Raw genomic sequence first — 14,456 nt, 5'->3', positions numbered from 1 at the left:
AAAGATTACTACTAGAAGATCGTCCTCTACTAACGGGACAACTTTCATTTCCTAAGACTTGTTCTAGAAACCCATCCTCTAGAAAGGGGAGAGCTTCCATATCACTGTTGATATCCACTCTGTGCGAAGCATGATTCCCAGAGAATAGTATTTATAACTTATTCTTATGATTTACGAAAAGACATTTCATCTTGTAAATTCTAGCTAGTCTATTAGGATAACTCTTATTCATTGATTGAATTAGGTGAGAAAAGCTTTTCAACAAAAAAAATCATTTCTATGTGAGAAAACCTTATCATCATTCTACTATGTATTTATGAGAATATCCTTTGATAGCGGAACATAGATAATCCTCATTTCGAACTTCACTCTCAAAGAAACCTTAAAATTCAAACACGTCATAAGATCAAGCATAACCCTATATTTTGCCCTACATTCAAATAGAGGAATTTTTCCATTTCCCATTATTAAATAGGGAAATTTGCTGACTCCATGAATGAGAGAGATTCATGTGTGAAGACTATCATACCTAAAGTTCAATTGCTTATCTTTAATAGAGGAATGTAGACCTTATCTTTAAACCCTATGTTGAATCTTTTTCTTCTTCATCATCTCTAGTTTTCTAGAGAGAGAATATTTGGGATGATATCTGATTTCTTTTTGCGGATTTGGAGGAATGAATTAAATGGGGTGAATTGGGGGGGGGGGGGGTTAAAGAGAGTTTTATAGAAGTTCAAAAAATAGGAAAAAAGACATAATATATGAATTATTTAATTATTAAAATACCCAATTGAACTTGAAAATAACTTTCAACTACTTACCCATAAGACCACACTAACGACTGTGGTCCGTCCTGTAGATTTGTCCGTATGTTTAGAGACTATGAGGCCATCGAGGGACCCCTAGACCACGGACCGCCGAATGAACTATGGTCCATTGAGCCTGTTTTCATGATTTCTTGGATAATTTTCTAAGTGGATAATCCACACACCTTATGTATAGTCCATGGTTCTACCTATAGACCGTATGTGGTCTTCATGGATGGAACTTAGTAGTTCTTGAATTAGGTAGGCTTTCCTCTACGAGTCTGGGTTGTTAAAGTAGGGGTCTTAAAAACTATGAAGACCCTAAAAAAAAGTAGGTTGAACATAATCACGAGATGTGTTTTATGTGTTAGTAACTTGTTAAAGTGTTACATTTTGACTTTCAAAGTCTTGTTCGAGATGTTTAAGGGTTGAATGTGTCACGACCCAAGTCTACACCTTGAATGTAGCCGGAACTCAATAACCATTGTTGGTCCCCAGGTGAACCCTCAACCTGTTGGCTACAAGTGGAAAACTAACTTAACCATGCAAAAGATTTAAACTAAAATAAAAGTACATAAAACATAAATACAACTTTAAGTCCAAAGAAAACTTTGTATAGTTAAATATATACAACTTACCATAAAAAGGAAACTTTAATCATAAAAACATTTTAAAATGTAAATGATTAATACAAACTCCTATACTATATTGACTATATACGAAGCGTCTAACTAATAATGATGGAAGTCTGGACAAAACCCACGACTTTCTAACTAAACTAAAAAGTAAACGAAATCCTTTGAAAGAAAGAAGGATCACCATATCCAACTTGAATTCTCAAATGTATCAACGAAGATATTCTTGTTGATCCTAAATACCCGTGTCCATATCATGAGAAGATGCATCCCATTTGGCTCAATACATGGAATGTACAAGCATGTAGGAGAATTGTAAAGCATAATATAAGCTTGAACCTGATACAAAGGAAATATACTTACCTATTTTAAACGCAACTCAAACGAAGCATAAGATACTCTACTCAAATATGAAATATTCAACTCAAAGATATGATACTCGGCGAAATGAAGCACATATCAAATCAGGACACTCAACTTAAATTACTCAACACTTAGTCTTGTAATAATTTTTTATCTAAAATTTTGGGCTTTGGGACCCGAGGTCGAGCCCCAATGCCCACACTTTTTTTCCATTCTTTTATTTCCCTTTTTGTTTTAGGCGAAGAGATTGTGGGATCGATCACCCACTACCTCATATTAATATTCTTTAATTTTTCTCCTAACTTCCTCACCTATCCAAGAGGTTGTGGGTCCAATCCCCACACACCATTATTTTTAAATCTTTCCCTCTTTTATTCTCGCACTTGAGCCTTACCCATTTCGAATTCCTCTTACTTCATTTTTATTATTGAATTTTTAGTAGATTGCATATGATGAGGTCTTGGGTTCAATTTTTAATGACTTCACCTCGTAAAAAAATTATAAATCAAACTCCTCCACACCACCTATGCCGAGACCAATTTCCAGATTTTCTGGAAATTTGGTCATCCTTTTAATCAAGTTTTTCTCGGCATGCATACGTTTGATATGTAAGGAATATTATTAAGTCATTTAGTACATTATTATATGCATTATTCCAAAGTAATTTTATACCAAAACAAAAGGTTTCAACATGCCATTTTCATACTCCAAACCAAACCAAAGAACACGGCTGCATACACATTTCGCACACGTTTATGATCACATAATTCCGAACATACATACATCAACATAATCATTACAAAAATACTTTACATTCCTAAATTCTACCAGCAATCATACCTAACCTACAACAATCAATGGGAGCTAGTGCCAGGGTCATGCATAGGGGAGCATTCCTAGTTTCCATATTAGAATTCGACTGAATCTTAGGGGTCTATTGGGAAAGGGACCAAGAGAAAGAAAACCCATACCAATTTTGTCTTTTAACACCTTTAAAAGATTATCTCAAGTGCTGCAAACTCACACGAAAAACAAATGCTTCTCCAAAAAAAACTCACGCACAAACCATTTGAAAAATATTTCGCTTTTCATTTTTAGTTTAGTTTTTCTTTTGACTTTTAGTGTACAAGTTCTTAAAATAGTGATGAACTTAAATTTTTTTGTTCTTTTTACTGAGGATGAGAGTGATAAAGAGTGTGGAGAGAGGGGAGAATGAGGGTGGAGATAGATGGGAGTAAGTGAAGGAGTAGGAGTTTTAGTTAAAGACTTAGTCAAACTAGGACTCCTTGCCATTTATTATAAAAAATCTTATTTTTTTAAAGTCTTAGGTCAAATAAAAAATCATGCCCTTAATTTAATATCTATAATTAATATAAATTATTTAGATTAAACATTGCTTCAAAACAGGATCGAACATGGGTGAAGCTTTACTCACGAAAACGGTTAAATTTGCGTCAACCCTACCTGAATTATCCATTACTCACATTAATTAATTAATTATTACTTAATTATTTAATTAATTAAATCTCTAGGGTAATTAAGATACAACCCTTAGCCTGGAAAAAAGGCCATTTTACGCCTAGACTCTCCAAACATAAGAGTAGCCCTTTCAAATCCGATAATGACTTATCCGGGTGAATCTTAATATTCGGGTGCCCTACATGGATGGACACAAGCTTGCCTAGATTAAATAACTCACAAAGTTGGTTAGCTTGGTTGGTGCATCGGTTCAGTGGTCTAGTTCCATGCGCATCACTCCGTGTGATCCCAGTCTAATATATACATTCTTAGTATGTTAGGAATTACTTGGCATGGACTTTTTGGGGGGTATTTACATTATCCCCCCTTAGGAACATTCGTCCCCAAATGAAAACTCTAGTTATTTAGAAAAATGCAAGTCATATCATAACATAAGTACTATGCATAGTCAGACAATAGCAACAAAGAATAGAGGTGATAAAGAAATATAGACTTAAGTGTAAGAATTCTAACCTCAAGAGCTAAAAATATAAGGATAATGGGATCTCATATCAGCATCGGCATCCCACGTAGCACCCTCAACAAGATGGTTCCTCCAAAATACCCTTACTGTATTAACCTCTTTATTTCTCAGTCGCTTAACCTGCCGGTCTTAAATATAAACAGGAACCTCCTCATAGGACAAGTCTTCATCAACCTCAAACCTTCAACAGACAGAATCAATGCTGGATCACCAAGGCACTTCTTTAATATAGAGACATAAAAGTCTGGATGAACAGAAGATAGCTCCGTAGGCAACGCCAACTCATATGCCACCTCACCCACACGTTGTAGAATCTCGTATGGACCAACATACATTAGACTCAACTTTCCCTTCCTGCCAAACCGCATCACCCCCTTCATGGGTGATATCTTCAAGTAGACCTGGTCATAAACATCAAACCCTAAAGGTCGCTTCTTGTTATCTGCATAAGACTTCTGCCGATTGTAAGTAGTAGCCAACCAGTCCCTAATCACCCTGACCTTCTCTAAGGCTTCATTAATGATATTGAGACCCAAAATGGATGACTCTACAACCTCAAACCACCCAACTGGAGACCTACACCTTCTACCACAGAGTGCCTCAAACGGTACCATCCCAATGATGTAGTGATAGCTATTATTATATGAAAACTCTATTAATGGAAGATTGTCATCCCAACTACCCCTGAAGTCAACCACTCACACTATAAACATAACCTCCAACTTTTGAATAGTGCGTTCTTCCTGCCCATCTGTCTGAGGATTGAAAGTAGTAGTGAGCTTTACCTGCGTGCCCTTCTAAAAAGATCTCCAGAAATGCGAAGTGAACTAATCTCGTCTATATGATATGATAGACAATGGAATGCCGTGCCACCTAACACTCTTATCAATGTAGAGTCTCGCATAATCCTCGTCCCTGTATGTAGACTTCACAGGGATAAAGTTGGCAGACTAGGTCATCCTTTCAACAATAACCCATATGGAGTCATGCTATCTCCTAGTCCAAGGAAGACCAACAACGAAGTCCATGTTTATGGCCTCCCAGTTCTAAGTCAAAACCTCAATCATCGGAGTGAGACCACTAGGCTTAAGGTTCTCCGCCTTAACCTGCTAACATGTAGGATCCCCGCCACATACTCAACAATATCCTTCTTCATGCAATCCCAGCTGTAGATCTGCTAAAGGTCCTGATACATCTTGGTGAAATCTAGATGTATGGAATACTAGGAACATGGGCCTCTGCAACAATCTTGGTCCGCGAACCATCCACGTTTGGTACACACAGCCTGTGGTGGAACCTATGTATGTTGTTACCTCCCAAAGCAAAGGACTCATTCATCTTTATCAGCACAGATTCCTTCAATTCCATCAACACATGATCAAGATGCTGACCTTTCTTGACTTTAGCTACAAAGGATTATTCAGAACTGGTATGAACTGCAACACCCCTATTAGTATAATCCATCAACTGCACACCCAGTCAGGCAAATTCGCGTACATCCTTCACTAACTCATTCTTCCCATAACAAACGCGGGTTGTACTCCCCATGCTCAACCTGATCAGAGAATCAGCTACAAGATTTTCCTTACTTGGATGGTAGTGGAAATTCTTGTAATAGTCCTTCAACAGCTCTAACCATCTCCGCGGAGTAGATTCAACTCCCTGTGCTTTAACAGATAATGAAGACTCTTGTTTTCTGTGAACACATCAACATGCACTCTATACAAGTAATTCCTCCACAGCTTCAATCCAAATATCACAACTGCCAACTCCAAGTCATGAGTGGGATAATTCTTCTCATAATCCCTGAGCTGTCTGGACGCATAGACTATCACTTGACAAACTTTCTTAAGAACACAACCCAAACCAACTCTAGATGTGTCACAAAAAATAGTGTAATTCTTACCACATTTAAGCAATGCAAGCATTGGGGCTGAAGTGAGTCTTTCCTTAAACTCCTAGAACATGTTCTCACAAGTCAATGCCCATTCAAACCTGGCTTTCTTCTTAGTCAAAGTTGTCAGTGGGGCAACAATGGAATAAAAACCCTCCAAAAACCTATGCTAGTAACCAGCCAGTCCTTTAATGCCACGGATATTGGTGGGACTAAGAGGTCTTGTGAAATTCTTAACAACCTCATTCTTCCAGGGGTCTACCTCCACACCCTGATCGGACACAACATGACCTAGGAAGTTTTCTAATCTAAGCAAGGATTAACTATTGCGGAATTTAGCATACTGCTAATGTTGTCTATGTACCTGCAAGGTTAGTTTCAAATTCTCTTGATGCTCTTCTTTTGCCTTAGTGAAGATGAGGATGCCATGAATAAATACTATGAAAAAGAATTAAGGTATTAACGGATTACTCAATTCATGAGGTCAATAAGTACAACTGATACATTAGTGAGACCAAATTACATTACTAGGAACTCATAATTACAATAATGGGTACGAAAGGCTTCTTTGGGATATCTTCATCCCTTACCTTAAGTTGATGATACCCGGAACGAAGATCAATCTTCAAGAAGAAAAAGACCCATAGAGCTGATAGAATAAGTCATCTATTTGGAAAATGGATACTTGTTCTTTATAGTGACTTTGTTGAGCTGTCGATAATCGATAAACATACTTAGGGTTCCATCTTTCCTTTTAAGATACAACATAAGAGATCCCCAAGGGGATATGCTCAGCTAGGTGAAGCCTAATCAGTGAGATCTTTTAATTGCAGCTTCAACTCCTTGTGTTCAGCTGGAGCCATTCTGTATGGAGGTATCGAAATTGGTTTTGTATAGGGATATAGGTGGATAAAAAAATCAACAACTCAAGGGGGAGGGACTATAGGAAAATCATTGGGGAAAGCATCTTGGAACTCATTCACTAAAGGCATAGAGTCTATTGAAGGAATGTCATGATCTAGATCATTGGCACTCACAATATGGAATAACAATCCCTTGTACATCATTTCATTAGCTTTTAGGTTCGAAATAAAGGAACTTGAACGACTCATATTGAACCCCACCCAGACCAGTTCTACTTCATAAAGGAAATGGAATCTCACAACCCTACTACTGCAATCAATGAAGGCATAAAATTTATGGAGCCAGTCCATACAAAAAATAATATCAAAGTCATTAATGGGTAGCTCACCAATGTTTGCACGCAAAGTCTTTCGACATACTAATATTGGGCAGTCTTTATGAACCCTATCAGCTCTTAAATTTTCTGCTAAGAGAGTATTAACTACGATGGGATCATGCAAAACATCAGTTAGTGTTTCAAAAGTTAGAGCAATCAAGGGAGTCACAAAAGAAAGCCTAGACCTTGGATCAAGTTAAGAATAATAGAGGTTGAGAAGACATGCAGCATACTTTTGACCACATCTGTAGACTTTTCCTACTCCTCTCTGCCTTTCAAGGCTTAGAATCTGTTCCTCCTAAGAAGCCCGACTGCAGTAGCATTCTAGGGATTAGGCCTGTTGAGCTTTACCTCCAACCTGACCCCTATTCCGTGGAAACTTCCTGACCATGTGTCCACTATCTACGCAACAGAAGCAAGCATTTGTTCCTAGTCTACACTTTCTACATCCATCAACCCAGCTGGGATAACTTGCATGGTACCTTCTACAGCTGGAGCCTGGGGTGGAACTTGGTTGCCCCCAGCAACTGCTCCTACTCTTCCTCAACAACCATTCCCCCTTGTGTTCATTTTCTGGAAAAATAAGAATTGATGTTAGATACGTTTATAACACCAACAAACTAGGCATTAAGGAAAGCACGATAAGATCATAAGAAGGAAAATTTTCCTACGCATCATGAAGTCTCGAATTGATGATAGTGTGCACTTCACTACCATAAGTTAGAAACTACTGGATAAGGTTGATGTGAACTTCTTATCCTTGGAATTAAACCTAATGTTCTGATACCATGTTTTTCACTACACAGATCTAGACCCTAGCCGAAATCAGCGTCAAAGACTTCTCATAGGTCGTAGACAAGCCTACATACGTCATCATTACATCGTATAGGTTAATTTTATAGGAAAATTTTGAAACATTTGTTTGCTTTGAAGTATACATAGAATTCATAGTATGAATTATATTATATCATATCAGTTCATAACAACAATCTAATAATGAGATATTCAAATGAAAGAAATAGTTCATAACTATATAAATTTAAAGTTTCCATCCTTGCACCAATACAATGTTTGAAATACGTAAGAAAGAAACACTTTTCGAACATCCTGCACCACGTCATGGCTATGTAAAAGATACAATAAAAGAGATAAGCATCCTCGAAAGCATGACGGCCTACAAAGACCGGATGAATGCTCCACATCCCGATAACTTTTTAATGTAGTGTGGTAAATTCTAGCGTTCACCTACACGTACACCTAAAAGTAAGGGGTTGTATGGAATTATAACACACTTGTACTAAGTATGGGTGTATGAATGTACACACCAAGGACATGCATTATTTAGAAGATCTCTGTCCTAACGATATGAGTTATGGAAAGCCAAGTATGTTGGACTTGCCAAATCAGATTAGGAAAGTCATGCTATTAGAGTAACATGCATCATCATTCTTATCATATTGCAAAAAGCACATAAAACAATTCATTTAGAACATACATATATCACATATCTTTCGTTCATATGCCGTGAAACTTTAAAATCACGGACTTAACATTAGGACTTCCCAAATGAGGACTCAACATATGGGACCTCAACTAGGGAGCCTTTTTAGCAAACACAGAGTCTACTTCATTCATGCATACATACTATATTTTTCATTCATTTATATACCTATGTTACTTTTTAGGCCTCTCATCGGGTTCACTGTGCAATGACCAAGAATGACCTAGTGTCTTTATCTGAGTCTAGTTCACCTCTTGATTATCCTATCCAAACACCTTTGGTATCATTCATTTCATTTTGTGCCTTACTTGAGGTTGGCCTCATTCTTTACTTGGGAACTAATTTTACCGACATAGATCATGTGAACTCCATGAAATATAGTTTCTAACCCAGACTAAGAAGAGGTGGAATCACCGGCCAAAGTGAAAGCAAAACATGCTAGTGTGTATAGGGAAATGAACCCTGCTAGAACCCTATGTTGGCTACATAGGTTCAAATACTAGGAGATACAAGGAGACCCATAAACGCCTAAACGGAACTTTTCATCTCATGAGATTTACGTGAACCTGTGCCTTCCTGAATGAAGGAATCGCGATTCATAGCTACCCTATCGGTGCTACATATAAAGTTCCATTACATTCATCTAATACATCATTGAAGCTGGCTTCTAGCATGAGGTTATCATTGCTCATTAAATGATTTCTCATCTCATCATTAGTACTAAGTGTGCATTAATCTCAATACTTTCATTAGAGTATTTAGTAGAGAGTTGTCTCTTTATTAATCTTACACTTATAGGTGAGTACAGTTTTTGGTAATATTTACTTAGGCTCATTTTAAATTGATCTCGTCTTTAATATTAGCTTTTTATCATATAGTTACCACATTCATTAAATTATGCATATTTGCTTTTCATAATTACTCACCCCTTTATATGAATGTTCATTCTGTCATATGCCAATGCACTTGGCCTTTAAGCGTATTTCACACTCATACTTAACCCTCCTAGTGCCACATTTTTTCATCACATACATCTTAGGTTCACATATTTTTAAACGTAAGATGGACTTATGAACCCATACGTACAAGCCATAGGGCTTTATTCATATTTCGTCTAAGTGACCCATATTTACCCATGATTATGTGGTACATGAATTATGCATCTTGCAAGTATGCCAACGTTCCGAGTTCGATTCCTATGGGCAGCATTCATTAAATATTTATTGAGTAAGACTTATGTATCAATACGGAGTTGGTCAAAGGAACCCGATTCTAAATCCCTAGGGCAACACTTAGACTTGTGTTAATTTTTTATTCAAAATTTTGGGCTTGGGGACCCAACGTCGAGGACAAATACCCTCATTTTATTTTTCTTTAATTTTTCTCTTAACTTCCTCACCTGTCCGAGAAGTTGTGGAGTTGATCCCCACAAATCTCAATTTTTAATTCTTTCCCTCTTTCATTCTTTCACTTGAGTCGTACCCCATTTTGAATCCCCCTTAACTCATTTTTATTATTTAATTATTAGTAGCTTGCATATGATGAGGTCTTCGGTCCAATCCCTAATGACCTCACCTCTTAAAAAAATTAAACTACTCGACACTGCCCATGTCGAGACCAACTTTTAGATTTCTAGAAATTTGGTCATCCTTTCAATCGACCTTTTCTCAACATGTACACATTTAATTATTAAGGAAAATTATTTAGTCATTTCGTACATTATTATATGCATTATTTCCAAGTAATTTTATACAAAAACACAAGGTTTAACATGCCATTTTCATGCTCCAAATTATGCCCAAGAACACGGTTGCACACACATTTTGCACACGTTTCTTATCACATAATTCCGAACATACAGACATGAACATAATCGTCAAGAAAACTTTTACATTCCTAAATTCTATAAGCAATCATACCCAACCTACAACAATCGATAGGAGCTAGTGACAGGGACATGCAAAGGGGAACATTCTTAGTTTTTTTTTATTTGAATTCGACTAAATCTTACGGGTCTCTTGGGAAAGGGAACACGAGGAAGAAAACCCAAACCTTTTTCTTCGTTTAATACATATAAACCCTGATCTCAAGTGCTTCCAACTCCCACAAGAAACAAATGCTTCTCCAACAAAAACTCACGCGCAAACAGTTTGATAAAAGATTTAACTTTTTGTTTTTAGTTTAGTTTTTCTTTGGAGTTTTAGTGTACAAGTTCCTCAGGAGTGATGAACTTCAAATTTTTTGCTCTTTTTGCTGATGATGAGCGTGAGAAAGAGTGTAGAGAGACGTGAGAATGAGAGTGGAGAGATATGGGAGTAAGTGTAGGTTTTGGAGTTTTACTTGAAGACTTAGTCAAACAAAGAGTCCATGCCATTTATTATTAAAAAAACTGATTTTTAAAGGCTTTGGTGGAATTACTAATCATTACCTTAATTAAATCTTGTATTCATATAAATTAATCAGATTTCAAACTGCTTCCACCCTGGATCGACTCGGGTCAAGCTTAACTCGCGAAAAGGCTCAAATTCTGGTCGACCCTGCCCCAATTGTCAATTACTCACGTTAATTAATGAATAAATTAAATCTCTAGGGTAATTATGATACTACCTTTAGCCTGGAAAAGACCATTTTATGCCAAGACCCTCCAAACATAAGAATACCCCTTTCAAGTCCGGTTAATACTCATCCGGGTGAATCTTAATATTCGGGTGCCCTACAAGGCTGGATCCAACCTTTCCTAGCTTAGCTAACTCACCAAGTTAGTTGTCTTGGCTGGTGCATACATTTAAAGTCCTTGTGAACCTTATCTAATCTAGGCATTTTAGGTATGTTAGGAATTACTTAGCATGTTGTTTTTCCGGGTTGTTACACTACAAGAACATTTGTTTGTCTCCAAGTGAACCCTCATTCTAGTTGACTACAAGCGGAAGACTAACTGAAGCATGCAAAATCTTAAAACTCAAATAAAACTTCATAAAACTAAAATAAAACTTAAAGTCAAAATAAAACTATCTGTAGTTTAATATACATAACTTTCCATAAAAAGGCAACATTTGTTTTAAAAAATTTAAAAATGTAAATGACTAATATCAACTCCTAAACTATACTTACTATCTATGAACCCTGTAACTGATCATGATTGATGTCGGGAGAAGACCCATGACCTCCTAAATAAAATAAAAAGTAAATGAAATTATCCGGAAGCAAGGAGGCTCTCTATAACTAAATTGAAGCCTCAGATGTATCAACGAAGCTCTTGTTGATGATCGTGAATACCCGTGCCAACATCACGAGAAGATGCAGGCCAATTGGTTCAGTACGTAGAATGTACGATCATGTAAGGCGATTTCCAAATCATAACATAAGCTTTTACTTGATAAAAAGGAAACATACTTACCTCTTTTAATCTCAAACCAAATCACGAATAAGATACTCAACTCAAAGATTAGATATTCGACTAAATGAAGAACAGAAAAAATTAAGATACTCAACATAAGGTACTCAACTCGAAACACTTAATTTTTGATACTTAACTATGAACTCATTTTGATATAAAGTAAAAAAGTCTAATATAAAGAAAAGTTGTTACAAAACGTGATGTCAACTCTCTGTATATAACAATGATACAACATTAATCTGAAATGTATATGGAAATATAACAAATTGATATATATAAAAATACAATAACATCTGTGAGAGTTTCTCTAATCGTCAACTTTCAGTTAAGAACTATACTTACGATACAACGTTTTGCCTCACACTGCCAGGGTTGTCCTACACCTTGCCATCGATATAGGACTAGAACCGTCAAATGGATCCACTAGTCTATGTTAAATATCGATAAATGAATCACCTAAAAAGTATAACCTTTTTCTACCCATAATTGGTGCATGGTTTTTGCGGGCAGGGAGTTATCTAAACTCACCCCCTTACCGACACTCAATACTACTCCCAAAAATAACGTTATATTCACTCTTATGTTTAAAAAATATATTATTTTGTAATTTGAGGTTAGTTCTCAAAATTTTAGTTGAAAGAATATCTTTGAATTCTCAGTTTCCTCTTTTGCTTCATTTAGATAGCGATTACTCTTTTCTTAATAATAGCCCGAAAGCTCATTGAAATCATAGTTTCCTTTCTTATTTAAATGTTAAAACATTTTAAATATCTTGGCAATACCTAGTCCATATATATGTCTTTAAAGAACTGGCGTCAATGTTTACCATGTAGTCAGCTTGAACGTTAAGTATTTAAAACTAAGTAAAGACTTTTGAAAACTTTATAATCTTTAACTTTGAGTTGCTCTTAACTTCTATACTTAACTCTTAACTTTGATCTTAACTTACTTAAATAGGATAATGGATTCAAGGTTCATGATCTCATGTTTATAGAAAATTTAATAATGTTTTACTTATGAGCATGAACTACTCACCTCAATAAGTAAAAGACACTTCTCATGCCAAGATTATTTGACTTATAAGAATCGTAAGAAATTATGGTCCTGAAACAACTCGACTCAAAGGTCTACACACCTACCTGCTATGCATGTATATGACTCTTATAATTCTCTTGTTTACTTTCTCAAAACTTACTTAAATCAAGAATGGATCTCAAAGAATTCAAAATTGAACTTTAAGGCTTTCTTTAACTCTACTCTTAACTCTCTCTTTAATGTAAATTATAAATTCAAGAGTTTTATTCATAATATTGAGGATATCATAATGACAAGTTAGACTCATGAATAAATTCTCTTAATCCTTATACTATCTTCCTTGAGTCTTGAAGCAAGTTACTAGAAGTTGTAGAAAACTCCTCAAAAGGATTCGAAAGGAATCTATCAATAGGTTCATAAGAATTGTCAAAACTAAATCTTAACTTTACCTTGAATTTGAATTATTATTTAAAGGTTATGATTAATATTATGAATGATTTCTATGTTTTTAGAATTATTTTATAATGTTATAATCAAAAGGAGTGAAGATACACATTAGATAAGCTCAAATGGGACAACCGATGGAAAAGGAGTGGGGGCAGGTTACCCATGAGTGTTCCACGCACAGTGCGCATACCCCTAAAATTAGAGAGTGAATTTTTGCACACTGAAGTACGCCTCCCGAAGCCCTTATCCGCATTTTGGGTGCGCCGTGCCAACATATCTCTTGGGATGCTTTTGGCGAATTTTTCCTCTCATTTTCTGATCATAAATTGCTTTTAATCAGTTGATTTCCTCAAAATTATTTATATTCAACTACCCAACTAAAGTAATAACCAATAAACTCAAAAAAAACATTCCAAAGACTCATTTTAATCTCAAGAAATTATTAGAACCCCAACAAGACAAGATCTATAATGAATCTCAAGGACACCTATCAAGAACATAAATCCTTCAACATTTTGAGAGTGAAATTATTAAGTTTAGTGTGTCCGAAAGCCCTTTTTGTGCTAATTTTGATATAAGTTTCTCTTTGTTTTGCAGGAAATCAGTCCAAAGGTGAATGCGGAGATTTTGATCAAAAAAAAAATGAAGAAGAGACCACCTACGGAGCTTATGACGGTCCGTTGTGCCTGTGACGATCCGTAGGTGGCGGCATAGAGAAGCTGCTGAAGGAAGATGGGGAAGTCTGACCATGTGTGGGATTACGAAGCTTGTGACGGTCCGTCATGGCTATGACGGTCCGTCCTGCAGGTTCGTCGTGAAGATCAAAGAAGTGATCCCAGTACCCAGATTCCAAGAGTTGAAGTATTTTGAAACGAGACCCTCAACGGACAGTTGTGCATATGACGGTCCGTTACACTTGCCGTCGAGGTGAATGAAGAAAGAAGCAGAAGAAATGCACCAAGTATGGGACGACGGAGTCGACGACGGTACGTCATGACCACGACGGTTCGTCGCGTGGTCCGTCGACCCAGCCGCGTTTTGGCAGATTTCCAGTAATTAGAATCCTTGTTTAATTAGGTTTTTTTTTTATAAATAGTTTGAAAAAACCTTGTTTTTGAGTTTAGACTCTGTGAGAT

General features: G+C 36.4%; 1 protein-coding gene across 1 annotated transcript; it reads right to left on the bottom strand.

Moving 5' to 3' along the window:
* Positions 1-3,913: 3,913 nt before the first annotated feature.
* LOC138337412 (uncharacterized) lies at positions 3,914-5,734 on the bottom strand. The gene is made up of 4 exons (XM_069287321.1): positions 5,443-5,734; positions 5,120-5,212; positions 4,592-4,721; positions 3,914-4,490 (listed from the first exon to the last, which is right to left on the bottom strand). Exons 1-4 carry the CDS (start codon positions 5,732-5,734, stop codon positions 3,914-3,916), a joined length of 1,092 nt encoding a protein of 363 aa, XP_069143422.1.
* Positions 5,735-14,456: the final 8,722 nt, after the last annotated feature.

This window comes from Solanum lycopersicum, chromosome 7, assembly GCF_036512215.1.
Source record: "Solanum lycopersicum chromosome 7, SLM_r2.1".
In the NCBI taxonomy this organism is placed as follows: domain Eukaryota; kingdom Viridiplantae; phylum Streptophyta; class Magnoliopsida; order Solanales; family Solanaceae; genus Solanum; species Solanum lycopersicum.
This window is presented reverse-complemented; position numbering and strand designations above follow the sequence as displayed.